Source organism: Gorilla gorilla, chromosome 10 (genome assembly GCF_029281585.2).
Source record: "Gorilla gorilla gorilla isolate KB3781 chromosome 10, NHGRI_mGorGor1-v2.1_pri, whole genome shotgun sequence".
Classification (NCBI taxonomy): Eukaryota; Metazoa; Chordata; class Mammalia; order Primates; family Hominidae; genus Gorilla; species Gorilla gorilla.
The window spans coordinates 147,695,660-147,718,850 of record NC_073234.2 but is presented as its reverse complement, the minus strand read 5'-3'; the positions used below and the strand labels follow the sequence as shown (position 1 = coordinate 147,718,850).

The 23,191-nt window shown below is 59.0% G+C and overlaps 1 protein-coding gene across 5 annotated transcripts in view; it reads left to right on the top strand.

The window, feature by feature from the left end:
• The window catches only part of GALNT9 (polypeptide N-acetylgalactosaminyltransferase 9), a 124,922-nt gene that overhangs the window by 99,534 nt on the left and 2,197 nt on the right, over nt 1–23,191 (top strand). For 2 of the 5 annotated variants that reach the window (XM_055357682.2, XM_055357684.2), the window contains 3 exons: nt 17,738–17,923; nt 20,234–20,371; nt 22,169–22,264. In XM_055357682.2, coding sequence (XP_055213657.1) covers nt 17,738–17,923; nt 20,234–20,371; nt 22,169–22,264 — 420 coding nt within the window. The other 3 variants (XM_019039156.4, XM_055357683.2, XM_019039157.4) reach the window with 3 other exon arrangements.

The following is a 23,191-nucleotide window of genomic DNA, read 5'->3' as shown; positions in this document are numbered from 1 at the left end:
AGGTGTCGCCCTGGGGAGGTGCCCCTTCCCCTTACCCAGGCGGGTGTCACCCTGGGGAGGTGCCCCTTACCCTTACCCAGGCGGGTGCCGCCCTGGGGTGGTGCCCCTTCCCCTTACCCAGGCAGGTGTTGCCCTGGGGAGATGCCCCTTCCCCTTTCCCAGGCGTGCACCGGCCCAAGCGCAGGTGCTGCTGCCTCTCGCCATGGGACACTTCTGGCGGCAGCCTCAGGGGTCCATCAGAGCTGGTTTCAGCGTCTGTTGCTGCTCATTGAGCTTGTCCCCACCCTGAGTTCATGCCACGATCCTGGCCGCACGCCCAGCATCTGTCCCTGCCAGTGGACATCAGAGCCACACGCCTAGCACCTGTCCCGCCGATGGTCCCCAGAGCCTCATGGCTTCCATGCCACTCACTGCAGCCGGCTTCTGCTCCTCCTGAGCTATAGAGAATTTCACCTTGTTTTCTAATGTTACTTTTAACTTTTAAAACAACTGATCTATCGTTTCTGTGTGTCTGAAACGGCAGGGGAGAGTTCTATGTCTGTGGTGCTGACCAACGTCTTCCCCACCATTTCATCCGTCACAGCTGCAGCGGGCCTGGGTCCGCAGAAATCATGACCTAAACTGTATCCTCATCTGTTTGAGGACAGAAGCAATCACAGAAAAAGCCACCAGGTGTCGTTCTGCTAATCAAGGGACAGGGCTTCAGGGACAGATGATTGTGTGGAGGGGGTGGGACCGGGTGAGAAGCCTCAGGCACTTGGCTCTGATATCCTCGAACGGCTCCATCGGCAGCACCCCGAGAGCTCAAAATGCGGGGCGCCCCTCCCCGGAGCTTCCAACTCCAAAGGTCCCAGGTGGGGTCGGAATTTGCGGTTCTTGGGGGTTCGGATGAGATTGGTGCTACTGGGTCACTTTGAGAACCACTTGTTTGGAAGGAAGACGCTGTTTCTCTCATCTGTTTGAGATGCTCAGTGTTTGGTGAGGTGAGCGGGAGGGTCTGGACAATGGCTGGCCCTGGGGTGGGAACGCTGTGGCCACTGCCTTCTTCGCCTCCAGTGTATCTGAAACCTCTGTCATCCAGGAAGAGATGGTTTCCTGTTGGACATTGATGAATGGCGCCCACTGCGCCCTGGGAGATGGGATTTGCCTTTCCAGTGATAAATCCAGGCAGATCCTGCCCAGAATATGGATTGCTGCTGCAGAACGAGGCATGTGTGTGACAAGAGGGTGGCGTCACCCGCAGCCGTACCAGAGAAATTATCATTTCCCGAAACCGGCCTGGGCTCCAGGGGCAGGGACATGCTAAGCAGATTGTAAATCTTTTTTAAAAATCAGGTTCAATGAAATCTCTCAAATGGATGCACACGCTTTCCTCCAGAGTGAATATGAAGCCCTGCCTTTTGTTAAAGGGGAAATTCCATTCTGCCAAAGGGAAAGTGCTGACTAGGTACCTCTTGGGTTTGTACCAGGTGAGACAAGCTGGGGGCCAGCATGCCTGGGTTTCCGTCCACGTCAGCCTGGACCTCTGGTGCATCCAACCCTTTTCCTGGAGGCCTGGGCTGGGAACACAGGGCTTGCTTGGCCTCTAAGGTTGTTTTCCTCATCTTGATGGCACAGCTTTGCACAGTGCCCAGACAGAGTCATGCTGGTTCTAGGGACTAATGCAGACGGGTAGATGGATGAGTGCGTGAGAGAAGGAAGGGATAGATGGTGGCTAGGTTGGGCAAATGAGTGGGTAGATTGATGGATAAATGGTGGATGGATGGGTAGATGAGTGGCTGGATGAGTGGGTGGGAGGATGGATGGATAGATGGTGTCTGGGTGGGCAAATGAGTGGGTACATGGATGAGTGGTGAGTGAGTGGGTGGATGGATGGGTGGTGAGTGGGTGGGTGGATGGATGGGTGGTGAGTGAGTGGGTGGATGGATGGGTGGTGGGTGGGTGGGTAGATGGATGAGTGGTGAGTGGGTGGGTGGATGGATGGGTGGTGAGTGGGTGGGTGGATGGATGGGTGGTGAGTGAGTGGGTAGATGGATGAGTGGTGAGTGAGTGGGTGGATGGATGGGTGGTGAGTGGGTGGGTGGATGGATGGGTGGTGAGTGAGTGGGTAGATGGATGAGTGGTGAGTGGGTGGGTGGATGAATGGATGGGTGGATAGAGATGGTGGCTAGGTGGGTGAATGAGTATGTAGATGAATGGATAAAGGAATGGATGGATGAGTGGGTGGATGGATGGGTGAATGGACGGATGGATGGATGGCTGGGTGGATGCAGGGATGGATGGGTGGATAGATGAATGAGTGGATGGATGGATGAGTGCGTGTAGATGAATGGATAGATAGTGGCTAGGTGGGTGAATGAGTAGTAGGTAGATGGATGGATGAGTGGCTGGATGGATGGGTGAATGGATGGATTGACGGCTGGCTGGATGGATAGATAGATGGATAAGTGAGTGGATGGATGGGTGGGTGGGATGCATGGATGGATGAATGGATGGCTGGCTGGATGCAGGGATGGATGGATGGATGAGTCCGCATGCATGGGTGGATAGATAGTGGCTAGGTGGGTGAATAAGTGAGTAGATGGGTAAATGGGTGGATGGGTGGGTCATTCTATCAGTTACTGTATCCAAGGAATATTGGCAAAATGGAAGAGAGGTGGGCTTGAGCAAATGGTGGCCATAACTTGAGAGGTGAAGTCTCATCCTCATTATTTTCAAAGTGAAAACCAGATTTTATAACAGTTTAGTGGATCACAACACCCAAAAGGAAACACACAGTTCGTCACACAGCTAAACCTATCAGTCAAGAAAGAGCCAAGTTATCCCCAAATTCTTCTTCCCACTTACAAGGGCAGACTGCCCACAAGGGCGAAAAGCCCAGAAACGCCGCCTCACAGGCTGTCTGGGAGCCAAAGCCTCAAGCTCAGAACAGTGCCAAGTGAAGAGGTGAACTTTGGCCTCAGAAGCAGCCACGGCGTCTCTCCAGTCTTGTGAGTGGGCATCCCAGTCAGCGGCCCAAAGAGAAAACTGCTCATCCCCCCAGATGCTGGAACACCTCCCAAGGTAGCCATGTGGGCATGCAGATCTTAGGAAGGAAGACACCCAGCGGAGACCAGGGAGGAGCTGGACATGGGGGACACTCAGTGCCGCCTGCCTGTGGACCCCCCTCCCTGTCCCATTCCTGCCACAGAAAACACCCCATCCTCCGAGGCTGCAGACTGCGCTCAGCACCCAGGTCCTGGCTCCTCGCTGGGCCTGCGGCTGTGCCACGCACCGTCCTTCCTGCAGATGAGAGTGCTTGGTGCTGGTCTCCAGGACGTGGTCAGCAAATGACCCTCCCAGGAAAGCCTCCACATTGTTCTCCCTGTGTGAGGGACCCTGTGGGGAGAGAAGCAAGGGGCTGTGCCCCTCTCTCTGTCTGTCTGTCTTCCTCTGTCTGTGTGTCTTTCTCTGTGTCTTCATCTCTATCTCTCTCTGTCTTCTCTATAATCTGTTTCTTTGTCTCTCTCCATGTCTCTCTCATGTCTCTCTGTCTTATGTCTCGATCTCATGTCTCTGTCTCTCCATCTCTCTGTGTCTCTGTATCTTTCTGTCTCTGTGTCTCTGTCTATGTCTCTTTATGTCTCTGTCTCTCATTAGATGGGCATGGACAAGCCCCTGTGTGTCCCCCGCCACCGTCTCCCTTCCCTCCACACGTCCAGCCACTGTCCCTTAGGAGTCCTTTGGCTGAGTCCTGGACAGGGGATTGGGGAGGGGGACGCAGCCCCTCAGGCCTGGCCCAGAAGCCCCCCACCCACCCTACTCTCCGCCCCCCCGCCCCCTCTCCATCCCCTGCTGTGAGTCAGGGAGGGCCAGCACCCAGGAGGTGATGGAGGGCACCTGGGTGCCGTGCTGGGTCCCATGTGGCCATGCGAGGCTGCCCCCCCCCATGCCCACTGGCTGCTCTGTGCTGCCACATGAGCCACGTGCTGGCTGTGATGGTTGCCAGCCCGGCCTCGTGGGACCCGGGTGCTGGTTGGCATGTGTGTCCTGATGATACAAAGAGGGCTGGCTTCATTCTTGAACCTCGGTCTTGGAGCCAACAAACAGGATCAAGTGGACCCTGGGCCACACTAGCCTTGCCTGGCCCTCGGAGTGGTCCCCGCACTTGCCAAGCCCCGGCATGGCAGCGCTCTTGGGAAAGGGAGGAAGCATGCCCTCCCTGGAGGAGCTGCTCGTGCTCTCCGTCGAGGTCAGCACACAAACAGCCTCACCAAGAGCCAGGGCCACACCCAGCAATCCTCCCCGGGCTGCACTGGCATCCAGGCGGTGCTGGGTGCCACGTCCTGGCCTCCGTTTAGAAACTGACTGTGTCTCATGTGTGGGGCCTACAGCCCGACAGGAGGGCTGGTAAATTGCAGCTCGGTGTGCGAGGAAGTACTTTTGTCCCTGAGAGCCTGGGCTGTGTCACCTGCAAACCACATGAGAAAGAGCTGGGGCTCCAGGCAGGGCCCTGATGAAACCTAACTGTGTCTGTTCCGCCGAAGCGGCCACAAAGCCACCCAGAGCTGCGGAGACCCGGCGTCTGGAAACCAACAGCGATTGTGTCGCGTTTCCTCCCAAACGCCCTTAAACGGGCAGGACAGTGTGGCAGGTGAGGACGCTGACAGGCCAGTCAGCACCAGCGGAGGGTGCTGCGGAGGCCGGCAGGTTTCTCCACGCTCACAGCTTCACGCTGGCTTTGCCTGTCAGCCAGAATCTTCCAGCTCTGCATAGAAAAGTGAGATGGGCCTCTGTGACGGGTGTGCATCCCCTGCTCTGCAAGATCAGGAGCTGAGCAGGAATGGCGTGCCACAGAACTGAGCAGGAACAGGGTGCCATGGAGCTGAGCAGGAGCGGGGTGCCACCACCTGCCCTGGTCTCCAAGTGGCTTTATCGTTATTCAGGACAGCGCAGCCAGCAGGCCAGGAGACAATGGCCATTGGTGAGATGGTTTGTTACGCACGGATCCCAGAGAAGGGGGTACCACCAGGCAGGGCCACCCAGGAGGCACCAGGCTGGACAGGAGGCAGAGGGTATGAGGGAGACGTGGCCAGGAATGGGCAAGGCCGGGTGAGCAGGCCTGGGGGGCCTGGCTTCCATCCTCTCAGCAGCTCTGGGGCATGGGCCATCCTCCTGAGTGGTTGGGTGGGAGGATGGTAGCCCAGAGTGAAGGACAGAGGCAGTGGGCTGTGGACTCGCGTTGGCTGGTGGGGCGTGGACTCTCGTTGCCTGGTTTGCATTTGGAAAGACGCTGGGGGGGTGCTCACTAGCTCTAGGAAATCGCTCACCCGGGAGGGGCAGGGCTCTCGGGCTAGTGAGGTTCCAGATGTCAAAGCATCAGATACAGAAAATATGAAAGCATGATTAATACACGGGCTCTGCTCCTGCTCGCCCCCTTCATCCTTGGGCTCCTGCTGACGGTGGAGTCGCCGGTGTGGCGAGGGAGGGCGGAGTCGCCAGCGTGGTTAGGGACAGTGGAATCACAGGCGTGGTTCTCCAGCCATCTCCGAAGGAGCTGCCATCAGGGACCTCACACAGGGCACCTCAGAATCGGCTCTCTCTTCTCCAGGTGCCCTTGGGGGCAGTGCCTCTCCTGGTAATCCTTGTGAGGGTGGTGTCCCGGCTTTCACCTGGGAGGACCGAGGGGCCCAGACCCCCATCCCCACGCCTGACCTGGCAGGGAGGGGGGTGGTTGAGGACTCGGAGTCGCGGGTGCCCCTGGACTCATGCTGCAGGGAGGGTGTGCGGACATGGGGGGTGGGGTCGGGCCTGCATCTCCAGGGCTGCTCCGTGACCCGGCTGTTCTGGACCATCAGCCCCCACACGCGCCAACGCGCGCCAACGCGCGCCAACGCGCACCAACTGATGCAGTCGAGGCTCTTTCTCTCAGCTTCTGGGACGTGTCTGCATTCTGCTCAAGAGAGCTGGCAGCAAGTTGGGGCCTCCTCAGGTCCCCGGCGCCACCTGAAGAATGCAGAGGCCACAGTGGGCCTCACGTCCCCCGGAACACCCCTCCTCGGACATGAGGGCTGACCCCAGAACCCCTAGGTGCTCACAGAATGAGCTGTCCCTGCAGGTACATCACAGAGGCTGATAGGAAGGACAGCTGAGTGCACGTGTGTGTGTGTGTGTGTGTGGGTGGGAGTGCGTGTGTGTGACTGTGTGGGTGGGAGTGCCTGTGTGTGACTGTGTGTGTGGGTGGGAGTGCCTGTGTGTGACTGGGTGGGAGTGCGTGTGACTGGGTGTGCCTGTGTGTGGGTGGAAGTGTGTGTGTGAGTGCACCTGTGTGTGGGTGGGAGTGCCTGTGTGTGACTGTGGGTGTGCCTGTGGGTGGGAGAGTATGTGTGTGAGTGCGCCTGTGTGTGGGTGGGAGTGCGTGTGTGTGACTGTGTGTGTGGGAGTGCGTGTGTGTGACTGTGTGGGAGTGTGTGTGTGTGTGACTGTAGGAGTGCGTATGTGTGACTGTGTGGGTAGGAGTGTGTGTGTGTGACTGGGTAGGAGTGTGTGTGTGTGACTGGGAGTGCGTGTGTGACTGTGTGGTTAGGAGTGTGTGTGTGACTGTGAGTGTGCCTGTGTGTGGTTGGGAGTGCGTGTGTGACTGTGAGTGTGCCTGTGTGTGGGTGGGAGTGCGTGTGACTGAGTGCACCTGTGCGTGGGTGGGAGAGTGTGTGTGTGAGTGCACCAGTGTGTGGGTGGGAGTGCATGTGTGTGACTGTGTGGGAGTGCATGTGTGTGACTGTGTGGGAGTGTGTGTGTGTGACTGTGTGGGTGGGAGTGCGTGTGACTGTGTGTGTGGGAGGGTGTGTGTGAGACTGTGTAGGAGTGCGTGTGTGTGACTGTGTGGGTAGGAGTGTGAGACTGTAGGAGTGCATGTGTGTGACTGTGTAGGAGTGCGTGTGTGTGACTGTGAGTGTGCCTGTGTGTGGTTAGGAGTGCATGTGTGACTGTGAGTGTGCCTGTGTGTGGGTGGGAGTGCGTGTGACTGAGTGTGCCTGTGTGTGGGTGGGAGAGTGTGTGTGTGTGAGTGCACCTGTGTGTGGGTGGGAGTGCGTGTGTGTGACTGCGCCTGTGGGTGGAGTGCGTGTGTGTGACTGTGGGTGTGAGTGTGCCTGTGTGTGGGTAAGAGTGCATGTGTATGCTTGACTGTGTATGTTGTACACGTGTGCATCTGTGGTGCATTTTCATGTGTGTGTGTGAAGAAATTGATTGATTCTAAGAATTGGCTCACACAATTGTGGGGTTGCCAAGTCTGAGATCCTTAAGGTGGGCAGCAGGTGGGTTTTCTGTGTCACGGTCTGAAGGCTGCAGACCTGGGTGGGGTTTCCGTGTCACAGTCTGAAGGCTGCAGACCCGGGTGGGGTTTCCGTGTCATGATCTGAAGGCTGCAGACCCGGGTGGGGTTTCCGTGTCACGGTCTCAAGGCTGTAGACCCGGGTGGGGTTTCCGTGTCACGGTCTCAAGGCTGTAGACCCGGGTGGGGTTTCCGTGTCACGGTCTCAAGGCTGTAGACCCGGGTGGGGTTTCCGTGTCACGGTCTCAAGGCTGTAGACCCGGGTGGGGTTTCCGTGTCGAGGTCTCAAGGCTGTAGACCCGGGTGGGGTTTCCGTGTCACGGTCTCAAGGCTGTAGACCCGGGTGGGGTTTCCGTGTCACGGTCTCAAGGCTGTAGACCCGGGTGGGGTTTCCGTGTCGAGGTCTCAAGGCTGTAGACCCGGGTGGGTTTTCCGTGTCGAGGTCTCAAGGCTGTAGACCCGGGTGGGTTTTCCGTGTCACGGTCTCAAGGCTGTAGACCCGGGTGGGGTTTCCGTGTCACGATCTCAAGGCTGTAGACCCGGGTGGGGTTTCCGTGTTGAGGTCTGAAGGCTGCAGACCCGGGTGGGGTTTCCGTGTCGTGGTGTGAAGGCTGCAGACCCGGGTGGGGTTTCCGTGTCGAGGTCTCAAGACTGCAGACCCGGGTGGGGTTTCCGTGTCGTGGTGTGAAGGCTGCAGACCCGGGTGGGGTTTCCGTGTCGAGGTCTCAAGACTGCAGACCCGGGTGGGGTTTCCGTGTTGAGGTCTCAAGACTGCAGACCCGGGTGGGGTTTCCGTGTCGAGGTCTCAAGACTGCAGACCCGGGTGGGGTTTCCGTGTCAAGGTCTCAAGGCTGCAGACCCGGGTGGGGTTTCCGTGTCACGGTCTCAAGGCTGTAGACCCGGGTGGGGTTTCCGTGTCACGGTCTGAGGGCTGCAGACCCGGATGGGGTTTCCATGTCGAGGTCTCAAGACTGCAGACCCGGGTGGGGTTTCTGTGTCAAGGTCTGAGGGCTGCAGACCCAGGTGGGGTTTCCGTGTTGAGGTCTGAAGGCTGTAGACCCAGGTGGGGTTTCCGTGTCACGGTCTCAAGGCTATAGACCCGGGTGGGGTTTCCGTGTCAAGGTCTGAGGGCTGCAGACCCAGGTGGGGTTTCCGTGTCACGGTCTGAGGGCTGCAGACCCGGGTGGGGTTTCCGTGTCACGGTCTGAGGGCTGCAGACCCGGGTGGGGTTTCCGTGTCGAGGTCTGAGGGCTGCAGACCCGGGTGGGGTTTCCGTGTCGAGGTCTGAAGGCTGTAGACCCGGGTGGGGTTTCCGTGTCACGGTCTCAAGGCTGTAGACCCGGGTGGGGTTTCCGTGTCACGGTCCCAAGGCTGTAGACCCGGGTGGGGTTTCCGTGTCACGGTCTCAAGGCTGTAGACCCGGGTGGGGTTTCCGTGTCACGGTCTCAAGGCTGTAGACCCGGGTGGGGTTTCCGTGTCACGGTCTCAAGGCTGTAGACCCGGGTGGGGTTTCCGTGTCACGGTCTCAAGGCTGTAGACCCGGGTGGGGTTTCCGTGTCACGGTCTCAAGGCTGTAGACCCGGGTGGGGTTTCCGTGTCACGATCTCAAGGCTGTAGACCCGGGTGGGGTTTCCGTGTCACGGTCTCAAGGCTGTAGACCCGGGTGGGGTTTCCGTGTCGAGGTCTCAAGGCTGCAGACCCGGGTGGGGTTTCCGTGTCGAGGTCTCAAGACTGCAGACCCGGGTGGGGTTTCCGTGTTGAGGTCTGAAGGCTGTAGACCCAGGTGGGGTTTCCGTGTCACGGTCTGAGGGCTGCAGACCCGGGTGGGGTTTCCGTGTCGAGGTCTGAGGGCTGCAGACCCAGGTGGGGTTTCCGTGTTGAGGTCTGAAGGCTGTAGACCCGGGTGGGGTTTCCGTGTCACGGTCTGAAGGCTGGCATCCTTCTCTGGGAGCGCCCCCCGCCCCCCGTCCCCCGTTTTTTCTCTCAACACCTGGCTGGGTGGGGCCTGCCTGTGTAAACGTCCATTGCCATGCGGAGTGTCCACTGACGCAAGCATCACTCACAGCTGCAGAAATGGTCCCAGCAGCACCTCACATCCACTGAATAATGGGACCTTCACCTCCTGAGCAGACGTAAAACCGTCACATGGGCCACAGCCCACAGATGTGGATTGCAGGGCAGGGGTGCAGTGTGTGAGCACGTGGCCTGCTGTTGGGGTCCAAGTTTGGAGTCTGGCTGCCTCAGGTGCTGGCTGGGTGACTTGGACACACTCCTCAGCCTTCCCGTACCCGTCTCCTAATTCCCACAAATGCTCTTGAAGGACTTGCCCCAGGGTCCCCTCGACGGAGAGGGGGAAATGCTCTGGGAAGCTCTGGGCCTGCTGCCTTTCACAGAGAGAATATTCGGGAAAACCACGGCGGAGACAGAGGATGAGGGAGACAGAATAGCCAGGTGGACGGGGTGAGCGGATCACAGTAAGACTGCGGATACACGGCTGTTTCTAGCCAGCGCGAAAGGCAGCTGCATGTGGTTTGACCGAGTAGACACGAGGTTGCCTCCTCATTGCTGTGGTGACAGCGTCTGACGTGTTTTCTCGTACTAGGTCGGTGCAAAAGTAATTACAGTTTCGGATCATGAACTTTAAATCATTATAACTAGGCTCAAACACACCTTTATTCGTCAAAATAGGAAGCATTACAATCAACACATTTTTGCCAATGAGAAATAAGTTTGTTTATTCCTGTAGCATAAATATATCTGTGCTTCAGGATTTGACAAACTCTTGGAAAGCATTTTCTGCATCCTGCTGGTTGTGGAAGCGTTTTCTCTGCAAAAAGTTGTCGAGAGGCTTGCAGAAGCGGTAGTCGGTTGGCGAGAGGTCAGGTGAATATGGCGGATGAGGCAAAACTTCTCAGCCCAATTCGTTCAGCTTGTGAAGCATTGGTTGTGTGACGTGCAGCCAGGCGTTGTGGTGGAGAAGGATTGGGCCCTTTCTGTGGACTGAGGCCGGCGGCAGGCGCCGCGATTTTCGGTGCATCTCCTGGATTTGCTGAGCACACTTCTCAAGTGTGATGGTTTTGCCAGGATTCAGAAAGCTGTTGTGAGTCAGGCCGGCAGCCGACCGCCAGACAGCGACCTCCAGACGGCGACCGCCAGACGGCAACCTCCAGATGGCAATCGCCAGACGGCGACGACCCAGACGGCGACCACCCAGACGGCGACCACCCAGACGGCGACCACCCAGACGGCGACCTCCAGACAGCGACCTCCAGACGGCGACCTCCAGACGGCGACCTCCAGATGGCGACCAAGCCCTTTTTTGGTGCAAGTTTGGCTTTTGGCAAGTTGGAGCTTCTTCTCAATTCAACCATTAAGATGGTCAGCTTCCCTGACTGCAGCACAGCCTGCCCATGCCAGCTCTGCACAACTCCACGGCCCAGGAGGACGGAGCTCGGGCCTCAAGCATGCCTGTGTCTCACTGCCAGTTAACCCCACTCGCCACCCATCTCCGCTCAGAGCTGGGGTTCGGGAAGCCATCCCCAGCCAGGGCGCACCTCCTGCCCAAGCCTCATGGCCCCGCTCAGTCCTCCAGCTGCACCCACACGTGATCAGTGTGACGTCTGAGCCTCGCCTGCCTCCCCTCTAGATGACAGTTTCACGATGGAGGCCGCATGTCCCCAGCGCTTCCAGGAGAACCCTACAAGCCCTGTTGCTTTGCTTGCCTTGACCAGAAGAACAGGTCCGACTTCACGGGACAGCCTCGCCCGCAGGCCCTTTGCCAGGCCCACAGCACCGCCAAAGACAACGTCAGTCCTCAATGTACAGGGGGAATTTTTGACCCAACGCCCACGTGCAGCAGGGCCCCTCTCCTGTCTCTCCTCTCGCTGTGATGCGCCAGCCTAGGGCCTGCAGACGACGGGCCCCAGGGACCCACCCATCTCTGGAGGAGTCTCCTGTCTTCCCATCTCTGGCCTCTGCAGTTAGTGACGGCCCCTCAGCCTTGGTGTGTCACCCACGCCACCCGTGTCTTCCTCGTGTGACCAGAAAGGGGTCCCCATCCAGACCCCAAGAGAGGCCTCTTAGATCTTGTACAAGGCAGAATTCTGGGCAAGTCCACAGAGTAAAGTGAAAGCAAGTTTATTAGAGAAGTAAAGAAATGAAGTAAAGAGAAGAATGGCTGCTCCACAGGCAGAGTGGCCCCCAGGGCTGCTGGTTGGTTATTTACTAATTAACTTTTGTGGTTATTTTTTGATCATTTGCTAAACAAGGGGTGGATTATTCCTGAGTTTTCTGGGAAAGGCGGCAGGATTTCCCGGGACTGAGGGCTCCACCCTTTTTAGACCACGTGGGGTAACTTCCTGACGTTCCCATGGCATCTGTGAACTGTCTTGGTGCTGGGGGGAGTGTCTTTTAGCAGCTAATGCATTATAATGAGCATAGAATGAGCCGTGAGGACGACCACAGGTCACTCGTTGCCATCTTGGTTTTGGTGGGACTTGGCAGCTCCTTTACTGGAACCTGTTTGTTTGTTTGAGATGAAGTCTCGCTCTGTCACCCAGGCTGGAGTGCAATGGCGCAATCTGGGCTCACTGCAACCTTTGCCTCCCAAGTTCAAGCAATTCTCCTGCCTCGGCCTCCCAAGTAGCTGGGACTACAGGTGCACGCCACCATGCCCAGCTAATTTTTTTTTTTTTTTTTTTTAGTAAAGACGGCGTTTCACCATGTTGGCCAGGATGGTCACGACCTCTTGACTTCATGATCCGCCCCACCTCAGCCTCCCAAACTGCTGGGATTACAGGCGTCAGCCACCGCACCCGGCCTACTGCAACCTATTTTATCAGCAAGGTCTTTGTGACCTGTGTCTTGTGCCGACCTCCTATCTCACCCTGTGACTTAGAGTGCCTTCACCATCTGGGAATGCAGCCCAGTGGGTCTCAGCCTCATCTTACCCAGCCCCTGTTCACGATGTGGTTTGAATGGCTCTAACGCTTGGACTTCCGCCCTGGCTGTGGGGCCAGATGGTCAGGTAGCACGGGGGTGACCACAGGCATCGTCACCCAAACCAGGACACCTGAGAGTTACCGGAGGTGCTATTAATAATTACCCCAAGACAGGGGTATCAACTCGGATTGTCTTGGGCAGTAGGGATGCATGGCTAGTAACTAGCATTAACTGGTGCTGACTACGTGCTGCATGCAAGGAAGCCACAGGAGTGAGGGTCTTTGCCAGCTGTACCTGCCAAAGCAGCATGGATGGGTCAGCTCTTGGATGTGTAACAATCCCCTCTGAAATGTTGCGGCCTAAGACAACCATTTCCTTGGCCCACAACTCTGGGTTGGCACATGGTCTATGTGGAGCAGAGCGGCTCTGCTCTCAGCTGGCCTTGCTGATGCCAGCCGTCAGCTGCCAGGTGAGCGGGGTTGGCTGGTTGGGGTGGGGAGGAATGGGCTCAGCTGGGCAGCTTCGCTCTGCTCCACATGGTCTCTCATCCTCATGCTGGTGGCCAGGTTACAAGACAGAGATCGGTGTGAGCGCAGTCTCCTGAGGCCCAAGCTTGGCCTTGGCACTGGGTGGGTTCTGCCCCTTTCTGTTGGTCCAAGCAAATCATGTGACGAAGGCCTAGGGTGATAGCGTCCCTCTCTCAGTGGGGAGAGCTGCACACACAGACGCCAGAAGGCGAGTCCAGCTTATCCCCAGTTGCTCTCAGTGCAGAGTGCCAGCCGGGCTCCGGCCTCCTTCACCTGATCTTCCTCCAGTGCGGCCAGGAAGGGGAGGGGCCCGCGCCTCCTGCCTCTTGAGAGCCCCTGAGAGGGGGGCCAAGTGCCTCTGGCTCCTGTGGGAGGATTTTGCCTGATCCTTAGGTGTTAGTCTCCTCTGGCCCACAGAGTGGAGAAGTTATTGCCAATATTCATCTGAAATTTATAGAGGGGTTAAACTGTTTCCCTTGAGGCTGTGATGGGAGAGCCTTTAAACTCTCCCTCTGCATAAGCATCAATCTCCCGGGGAGTGCGGCACGAGGCAGATGATGTACTGGTCCCTGGCTTCAAAATATGTGAAAAACTACACGGTCATTAACTCTGACGCAGAAAAGAGACCTGCCCCGGGTGTGGGGACGCCACACACCAGTGCTGCTTGCGCGAGGAGTCGTGGTGGGGGGTGGGGGCTGTCTTGTTCTTTCCCTGTTTTGCAGGGATTGGAAAGGGGATGTTGCTGAGGGCATGGGGGTTCACTCTCTGACTTTATCACTCCTGAGCTAATGGCCCTGCTGAAAAGCCAGGTCACGCAAGCTGTGGGCCCGTGTGCTTAGGGGGCACCTCACACACCCCGAAAGCTCAGGTGTCTGCGGCCCAAGCCCAGAGACTGAAGCAGCCCAGTCCCCGGCTGTGACGCGTCCTCAGCTAATGATGGAAGCCGGCCGACTCCCACCGCCCGGGAGCCCCGCCTCTCCCGTAGCTTCAGGTCCTTCTAGAGACACGGTGGGGGACCCGAGGGCCGAGAGACCTGAGGCTGCACTCACCCACGAAGGGACCTCGGCACCGCCCGCAAGCTCAGCACACACTGACGGGGCTGGCACCTGCGGAGCTGGCTTGGGGAGGCCTCGCAGACCGTCCAGCAGTCCCACCAGGTTCCCATGTGGAATCGCCCCAGCGCCGCAGAAGGCCCCGGGGACAGAGTGGCCGTAAGTGGCTGTGGGGTTCCTAAAGGGAACACATTCGTTCCGCAGCTATTTATCAAGCACCTACTGTGCGCCCGGCACCCAGCTCCTACTGGCGCTCTGAGCACTGGGAGGCAGCTGTGAGCAGAAGCGACAGAAACTCTGTCCTGCGGAGCTGAGCCGTGGGGAGGGACAGGCAGAGATGGGGACGGATAGCAGGCGGCGCCATACTGAGGGGTGTGAGCCTCCGGTCCGGACGCCCAGCCACGGAGCAAGGACGGCGGCTCTAAACAGGACGGAGGGAGAGGACTCACCCTGAAGACTTGATGGTGACATTTGGGGTTTATTTTTACTTTTTATGTTTTCAGACAGGGTCTCACTCTTTTACCCAGGTTGGAGAGCGTTACGTGATCTTGGCTCACTGCAGCCTCAACCTCCCGGGCTCAGGTGATCCTCCCGCCTCAGCCTCCCAAGCAGCTGGGACCGCAGGCATGCACCACCACACCTGGCTAATTTTGTTTTTTTCTGTGGAGGTGGGGTCTCACTATGTTGCTCAGGCTCGCTGGTTTTTTTAATGGACAAATAGGATTGTCCCCGTTCACGGGGTATGGCATGCCACGCTCAGGTCAGCCGCCATCTCCACATTTGCCATTTCCTTGTGTGGGGGCTCGGCTCCTCCTCCCAGTTGCCGGCTGGGTCACGGTCAGGTCCACGGTCCTCCCTCAGCGGCACCAGCACTGGCTCCTCTCTGCCTGTGGTTTTGGTCCTTTTTTTTTTTTTTTTTTGAGACGGAGTCTCACTCTGTCTCCCAGGCTGGAGTGCAGTGGTGTGATCTCAGCTCACTGCCACCTCTGCCTCCCGGGTTCAAGAGATTCTCATGTTTCAGCCTCCTGAGTAACTGGGACTACAGGCATCTGCCACCACGCCCAGCTAATTTTTGTATTTTTAGTAGACATGGGGTTTCATCATGTTGGCCAGGCTGGTCTCGAACTCCTGGCCTCAAGTGATCCACCCACCTCGGCCTCCCAAAGTGCTGGAATTACAAGTGTGGGGCCCCTGTGCCCGGCTGGTTTTGTGCCTTTAACTAATCTCTCTGGCACTGGAGCTTTGAAGGCCGGAGGCAGTGGAGCATGCAGAGACCTGGGAAGGGCGCCCGGCGTGGGCACCACCTGTGCCAAGGCCCTGAGGGGTGCGCGTGGGGGTGCTGGGAAGGCCAAGGTGCTTCGAACCCAGGGGGTGGGCAAGGCAGGCGTCAGGAGCCCTGGGGGGCTTCGTGTTCCCCGGCGTGAGGCCCGAGGACAGGATTCTGTGGTGGGTGGGGGGACCGAGTCCCCGTGGCCTCTGTGCTGGGGGTAGACAAGGAGGCTGAAGCTGCTGGAGGTCGTCCCAGAGGCCGGTGTGCCAGGCGCTTCTGAAGACGGGTGGGCAGACGATGGAGGACGAGGCTCTGTCCCGCCCCTGCAGAGCCTCCTTCGTTCCGGCCCCTTCCAGCGAAGGGCCGGGCTCCGAGGCTCCTCCCCCTGCGCGGCCCCGCCCCCCTCCTCACGAAACCTGGGTGGTCTCAGGTTGGGGTGGGAGACATCCGCGGAGTGGGAGGGCGGTGGGCGGGATTCACCAGCGAGGCCCCTTCCCGCTGCGAGCAGAAGTCCCGACCCTAGTCTCGAAGGCAGAAAGGAAGCCCCGGCTCGGGGGGCTGGAAAACCCCAGGCTTTTCTCGGGCAGGCTGTCCCACAGCAGAGACGACAGACAGAAACCCAGAAACCACCTGCCACGATGTGAACCTGATGCAGAAACGCGGTTCGCTCGCTCGGGATGCAAAGGCCAACTTCAGCCCGGCGCGGCGGCGGCGCGGACTCCAGCATCCCGGGGAAGGAGCGGGACCCCTGTGGGTGACGTGGGACTACGGGGCGGGGGTGTCCCCGGCTGGGCTGAGCAGCGAGGAGGCTCTGGGTTGCCGGACCGGGGTCAGGGAGCCTGGCGTTAGCTGCGTGCTGTGCAGTCATCTCGGCGAGGAGGGAGCGGCTCCCTCCTGCCCCGGACTCCGGATCTGTCCTGCGGTGGGCGGTGTCGGAGCGGCCGTAAGTGATCGGCGATACGGCCTCCCGGTTCTCTCTCTCCCTGGGACTCGGCTTCCTGAAGGCAGAGAGTCGGGGGGAGGGAGGAGCCCCCTGCTCCCCCACACAAGGGACTGGGCCTCTGGGGTGGGGTGGGCTGACAGGCGACCCCCGGAGGATGCAGCTAGGGGACGTGTGAGTGTGGCCTTCTTTGGGAAAAGGGATCTTTGCAGACATGATTAAGATAACGGCCTGGAGATGACAGCAGCCTGGACGAGGATGAGCCAGAGTCCAGGGATGACTGAGGGATCCGAGCTCAGCTGCGCAGAGGCTCCACCCTGTGCACCCCTGCAGTTGGCACCACCCTCGGCCTCGGCACTTTCTCAGCACCGCGGAGGGAACGGGGCAATGCCAGGGCTGCCCACCCTTTCTCGGGTGGTGGGGGGGGATTCAGGAGATGAGGCAAGCACAGTGCCCGCCCTGGGCCTGGCACACTCGTCCAGCGCGGCAGGCTCAGGGCTGAGGACCTGAGCACGGCGGAGCTTGGGCCACGTGGATCAGACCCATTTGTTCATAGTGACGTCAGCCCGTGGGTGGCATCGGCCTTTCTTTAATGGGGTGGATGGGATGGGACAGCACAGGATAGGGTAGGATAGGATGGGACAGGGGCTGGCTCAGGGCTCTCCAGGGAAACAGATTAATAGCAGATGGTGGGGACGTGGGTTTAGCTGTGGAAGTTCATCTAAGGAATTGACTCACCCGGTTACGGGGGCTGAGGGTACCGAGATTGGCCGTCGGCTGGCAGGCGCCCAGGAGAGCCGGTGGCATGAGCTCCAAGCCGAAGGCAGGGGAGGACCCACGTCCCAGCCCGAATCGAGCAGAGTGTGTGAACGCTCCCTGCCTCGGCCTTTCTGTCCTACTCAGGCCTGTAGGGGACAGATTTAAACACGGCTCCCACCAGAGGCCGTGCACAGACCACCCAGAATCGGGAGAGCAAACGTCCCCGCACCCTGTTCCCTGCCAGGCTGACACAAAACCAACCCTCACAGGCAGGACAGCGCGGGGGGACAAACCGGAGTGAAAGAGCACGTGTAGGAAGGCTGGTATTGCTTAAGTGGAACGACACGGAAGGAAGTGAGCGTAAAAGGATACGCAGTGACAAACGTTTCTGCTGTGCATGGCGGTTCAGAAAGCCAGGGGCCGCGGGGTTTTATTAGCTGGGGAGGCTGGTTGGGCTTTTGATTGTGTGTGTTCTGGGGATGCGTGGAGCGGCGTCTGCATGGCAAGCAGCTGTTTGTAAACAGATTGTTGGTGTGTTCGGGTGCTGGGGGAGGTGGCTGGTGCAGTGGGGCGGGGGGTTCCCTGCACAAAACAAGCACTGGGGGTGGGAACCACAGGGTGAAAAACCTGTTAAGTGTTGGGGTCGGTAGAATAAACCCCCCTCCCCACGGCCATCGTGTAACGCACAAGAGAAAGAAGTCCCAGAGAGGAGCAGCCTGCGCCAGACGCAACCCAGACCTGAACCTTCTCTGTGGGCGGGGTCCTCTGAAAACAGCCCCCCGGGAGGCAAAGCCCCGGGACCCACCAGGCCCGTCGGTGGTGGGGGTGCCCCAGGAACAGAGGGCCGGGCCCCTTGGCCTCTCAAGGGCCCCTAGCTGGCTGGGCTGCCCGCCTCTGTTGGGAAGGACGCCGGCACCCAGCGCCGTCTCCCCGCAGGTGTGGCAGTGTGGTGGCAGCATGGAGGTGCTGCCCTGCTCCCGCGTGGCCCACATCGAGCGCACCAGGAAGCCCTACAACAACGACATTGACTACTACGCCAAGCGCAACGCCCTGCGCGCCGCCGAGGTGTGGATGGATGACTTCAAGTCCCACGTGTACATGGCCTGGAACATCCCCATGACGGTGAGTCCCCCACGGGCCGGGAGCCAGGGCCATGCCCCAGGGTCGGGGTCAACGCCACGCCACGGCAGGGCTGGGCCGGAGGGAGGCCACCTAGGGCCCCCTGCAGGTGTGTTGACAGGTGTGCACAGGTGCAAGCAGTTGTGTGTGCAGGTGTGAGTGGGTGAGCTGTCTGCCTGGGAAGGAGCCTTCCTCACACTGGGAAGACACCAGCTCACACCCACCCCGGTGTGGTGGACGTTTTTCCTCTCAGCCCAGAGCAATTGCCCGTGGTTAGAAGCCAGGGAGGGGCGGCCTCTCCCCAGCCTGGTGCCACCGCCTCAGCCAGGGCCCCACTTAGTGCCCTGCACGGCACCCGTCAGCCAGTGCGGACCCCTCCCCAGCCCCGGGCAGCCTCAAATGTCTGGCGGTTTCATGAACGGCTCATACGCTGTGTGGCTTCCCGTCCTCAGCGCCACCTTTTCCAGGTCACCCCCACCATGGCTGAGTCACGTCCACGGTGTGAAAGGGCCCCTCGTGTGGATCCACTCGTCCGTGGATGGACGTTTTTGGTTGTTTCCTGTTGGGTTTTGGCCTATGAGTGGCTGACCCGCTTCAAGTTGAGGATTGCTGTTTGTTTTCTAATTTGTAATTTCCCATAAAGAGCCTGAATTCTGGCTTTTCTCAAGGCGCCCCCCCCCCCCAACCCTAAGAAAGGCAGGTACTGAGACAGGTGGCCGCGACCCATCCCACCACACCCCAGCGTCTCTGGAACCACCCCCTTCCTTCCCTGGCCACTGTAGGCATTGGGTCCCTGAGTTCTGGGAGGACTCATCTTAGAAACAGGCTTGTTTTTTGCATCAACCCCAATAAGAACCAGATCTTAAGTCATGACCCAGTGCGTGCACACACACACGTATATATTTACATCTGTCCACATACAGCGCTTTGTATACATAGCACCAAAGTGATCCTTCTCATTTACAATATACTACTTCTTAAAAATTCCCACTACAGCCCCTAAATTGGCTCACCACCCCCTGCTAGAGTGCACCCCAGCGTGTGGGTGACACGGCCTGAAGTGGCCCCAGGCTGGACCATTCACTGCAAATCCAGCATCCAGCCCCCATATCAGCTCCCGCCAGGCAGATCAGGAGCCGTGGACACGTGCACTCGTGTCTGACAGATGAGAAGAGGGTACCCGGTGCTCCTACAGCCTTGTTTTCCATAAAGTGATAAGGAAAACATGCAGGGTGATGACCTCCCCAAGTGTGTGGGCAACTGAGTGAGGGGCTCCAGGCCCCTGGGCAGTGAGGCCGGCAAACACCTGTCACCTCCGTGTCCAAGGGCCCTGGTGTGAGCCCCTTGGCTGATTAAAACCTCATAACAGAGCAACAATGAGTTTCTGGCGTGATCGTCCCCACTTTACCAATGAGAAACTGAGGCACAGAGAAGGTAGGGGACTGTCCCAGGCCCACACACCAGAAGGTGATGGGATTCAAGCCCAGGCCGTGAAGACCAAGTCATCTGCCCTCCCCACAAGGCCTGAGCCTGGAGGGTCCCTGGGCAGGGGGCAGGTGCTCCCTCAGGGCTGGCTGTCCGTCAGAGAGTGCTGGTCCCTACAGCCCCTCAGGCCCCACAGTCCCAGGAAGACACAGACACCTCACTTGGCTGTGGGTTCTCACGGCAGAGGACACGGGTCAAAGTCAGCAGAGGGAAGAGACGCCTGGGCAGGGACCAGGAAAGGCCAGGTACAAGCTCTCAGGTGTCCCCCCCGGGGGTGTCCCATGGACTTGAATCTCCAGCACCCATGCATGACAACACGTGCCAGGAGGGGCCAACCAGGAGCCCCCGAGCCTCAGTATCCAGGGTCCTCACCAGGCTGGTCTCGTGGATATGGCTGACCTCAGTCTCCACCCTCCAGAGGTCAGGCTGATGCCGTGCAGTAAGGCCAGGTGAGCAGGGCCGTCTTCTCAGGCAGGAGGTTCCTGGGCCCGGGTGGGCGTGGACGAGCCGGCTGCAGCAGGGCTGTCTTCTCAGGCAGGAGGTTCCTGGGCCTGGGTGGGTGTGGACAAGCCGGCTGCAGCAGGGGCCGTCTGTCCAGGCCGGGGCTGGCCTCTGGCAGGGTCCTTCCCATCGGGAGCAGCTGCCTCAGACCCTCTGTGGATATTAGGAGGCTGGGGGGTCCCACCTGGATGGGGCCTCAGCATCTGAATCCCGGGGGGAGGCTGCTCCTGTGAGGGGACTTGGTCCCTGGAGCCCCCCCAACCTCATGGGGAAGACCCAGGTCATGGTGACACCCACGTACCCTCTCGCCTACTTCTGGCCTTGCAGAACCCAGGGGTGGACTTCGGGGACGTGTCTGAGAGGCTGGCCCTGCGTCAGAGGCTGAAGTGTCGCAGCTTCAAGTGGTACCTGGAGAACGTGTACCCGGAGATGAGGATCTACAACAACACCCTCACGTACGGAGAGGTAGCGCCTCCCCCGAGGGCCCAGTTCGGCCCGACAGGCTTTCCGCCCTTACTCCCGCACACACGTATGCATTCAGGGTGATGCAGGCACATCCACGTGCACACACAAGGTGCAGGTTCACATAAACACACGCACCTGCAGACACACATGTCCATACACACCCATTCCTTCACATGGACCTCCCTAGAGGCAGGCAGGTGTGTAGTCACATCCATGCATTACATGTGTTCACATGCCTGATTCAATGTACCTACGCCCTCACGTATGTGTACATAGGCATACATGCACTCACCTAGATGTGTGTACAGAGACACACTCACAGGCAGGTACGTAAATCCATGCAAACACTCATGTACAAGTGCACGCAGACACGAGTATACATTTGCACACAGTTTTGCTCATGTACACACAGAGCTCTTCATACACAGATGTATGTTTCACTAAGTGCATGAACCCCAAAGGGGCCTGCCTGTGCACAGATAAACATACAGGCCCTTGTTATCAAGGCAAAATAATGTGTGTGTACACATCTGTGCATCCACATATGCAGAGCCGTGTTCATATACCAGCGTGCATGCATGAAGGTGCCCACACAGATGCACACAATGGGTGATATGCACACTCACACAGGCCCATCAGCTACACAGAGACCCCCGCCTCCACTGGCCCCCACATGCACAGCGCTCTGTAAAGCCAGCAAGAAGGTGCTGCTCTTCTGCCCTCTCCCCAGTCTGTGCAGGGGATGGGGTGCCTCCCACCATGAGACTCGAGCATCCCAGCCCTGAGCTGGCACCCGGATGGGGCAAGGAAAAGGGTCCCTGGGGTGGATGGTCCTCGCTGAGCCTCCCCTCCTGCAGCTCCTGGTCCACCCTGCGCTGACTCCAGTCCCTTGGGCACAGAGGTTTCCCAGGCAGCGCTGAGAGTGCATCGGGGCGCCGCCCCTGTCCCCCAGCCTCCCTGTGCTTCTACTCTGCCCACTCCATCCTCAATTAGCCAAGTACAGGCACCCCCAACCCAGAGCAGCTGTAACATCCAGACTCTGCTGGGCTTCCTCAACAGTCCCAATTCAAACCTGTGTGACCTCTCGTGGTGGCCGTAGTGGATGGGTCAGCTGCTGCAAACCCAGCAGCCTGGAGACGCGGTGGACAAAAGCAATAAGCGTCTACACTTGCTCACGAGCCAGGGCCACCCAGGCAGTGCTGCTGGCCTGATCCAGGCTGTGCTGCTCTCCGATGGGCCTGTTCTGGCGGCTGGAGGTTGGCTGCCCGATGACAACTCATCCCCCAGCAGTCTGGCCTGGGCTTGTTCTCAGAGGGCTGTCAGGATTCCTTCCAAGACAGAGTGGAAGCTGAAAGGTCTCCCAAGGGTCCAAGCCAAGGCCAGCCTAGACTGCAAGGCTGGCGAGCGGTCTCTACCCACTCAGTGGGAGCCGCAAGGGCGCAGGGAGCAGGCGGCAAGGCAGGGAAGCCACTCCACAGCCTAGGGCCGCCGTCCCTGCTGCTGAGCAAGGCTGACACTGCCATCCTCAAGTGTCCCCTATTGAGTGATGGCCAAGTCTCCATCTGTGCATGGCGGACACTTCCATGTCTCCATCAGTGACAAACTCGGTCAGCCACCCCTTCCCAGGCGGTCCAGCAAGTCCCTTCCCAGGTGGCCCACCCAGCCCGAGCACTCCACACGCCCCCTCCTCCTCCCGCGGGCACCTCCTTAGGTGCTGGCTGCAGAGCTGGCTGCGTGAAGCTCCCTGGGGCTGCACCCCCAGGTGACTGGACTTTCTCCTGGGGCTTCTGCTTGCAGGTGAGAAACAGCAAAGCCAGTGGCTACTGTCTGGACCAGGGAGCTGAGGACGGCGACCGGGCAATCCTCTACCCCTGCCACGGGATGTCCTCCCAGGTAGGAGTAGCAGCGGCCACCCATGCAGCTCCCAAGGGGAGGACCCCAGGCCACCCGGACCCCACACCCTGGGGCAGAGGCACGGGGCCAGCCTGCTGGGGCGTTCTGAGGCCACCAGGGCTGCATTCCAGGGCTTGGAGCAGCCTGAGGGCCCCTCTAGAAGAGGCCTCCCAGCCCGCCCCACCTGGAAGGTAGCAGAACACGGGGAATTGAAAACAGCCTGGGCCGGGTGCAGTGGCTCACGCCTGTCATCTCAGCACGATGGGAGGCCAAGGCAGACAGATCACTTAAGCCCAGGAATTGAGACCAGTCTGGGCAGCGTGGCAAAACCCTGTCGCTACAAAAAATACAAAAATTAGCCGGGCATGGTGGGGCATGCCTGTAGTCCCAGCTGCTCGGGAGGCTGAGGCAGGAGGATCACCTGAGCCTGGGACGCGGAGGTTGAGCTGAGATCACACCAGTGCACTCCATCCTGGGCAACAGAGCAAGACCCTGTCTCAAAAAATTAAAAAGGAACCAGGCCTTTGGGGTCAGATGGGCTGTGGGTGCATCACTCCCCCCTCAGTCAAGAGAGACAGCAACAGCACTTACCGCTCAGGGCTGTCGCGTGATTGAAGCGAAGTGTGGGAAGCATTGGCTCTGGGGTGGATTAACACGGAAATAGTGGGAAATAGTGCTGTTGACCTCCGAGCCCTCCCCACCTGGGCGGGACTCACCTGCAGCGTTGGCCCTGGGGTGGATTAACACGGAAATAGTGCTGTTGACTGCCAAGCCCTCCCCACCTGGGCGGGACTCACCTGCAGCGTTGGCCCTGGGGTGGATTAACACGGAAATAGTGCTGTTGACTGCCAAGCCCTCCCCACCTGGGCAGGACTCACCTGCAGCGTTGGCCCTGGGGTGGATTAACACGGAAATAGTGCTGTTGAC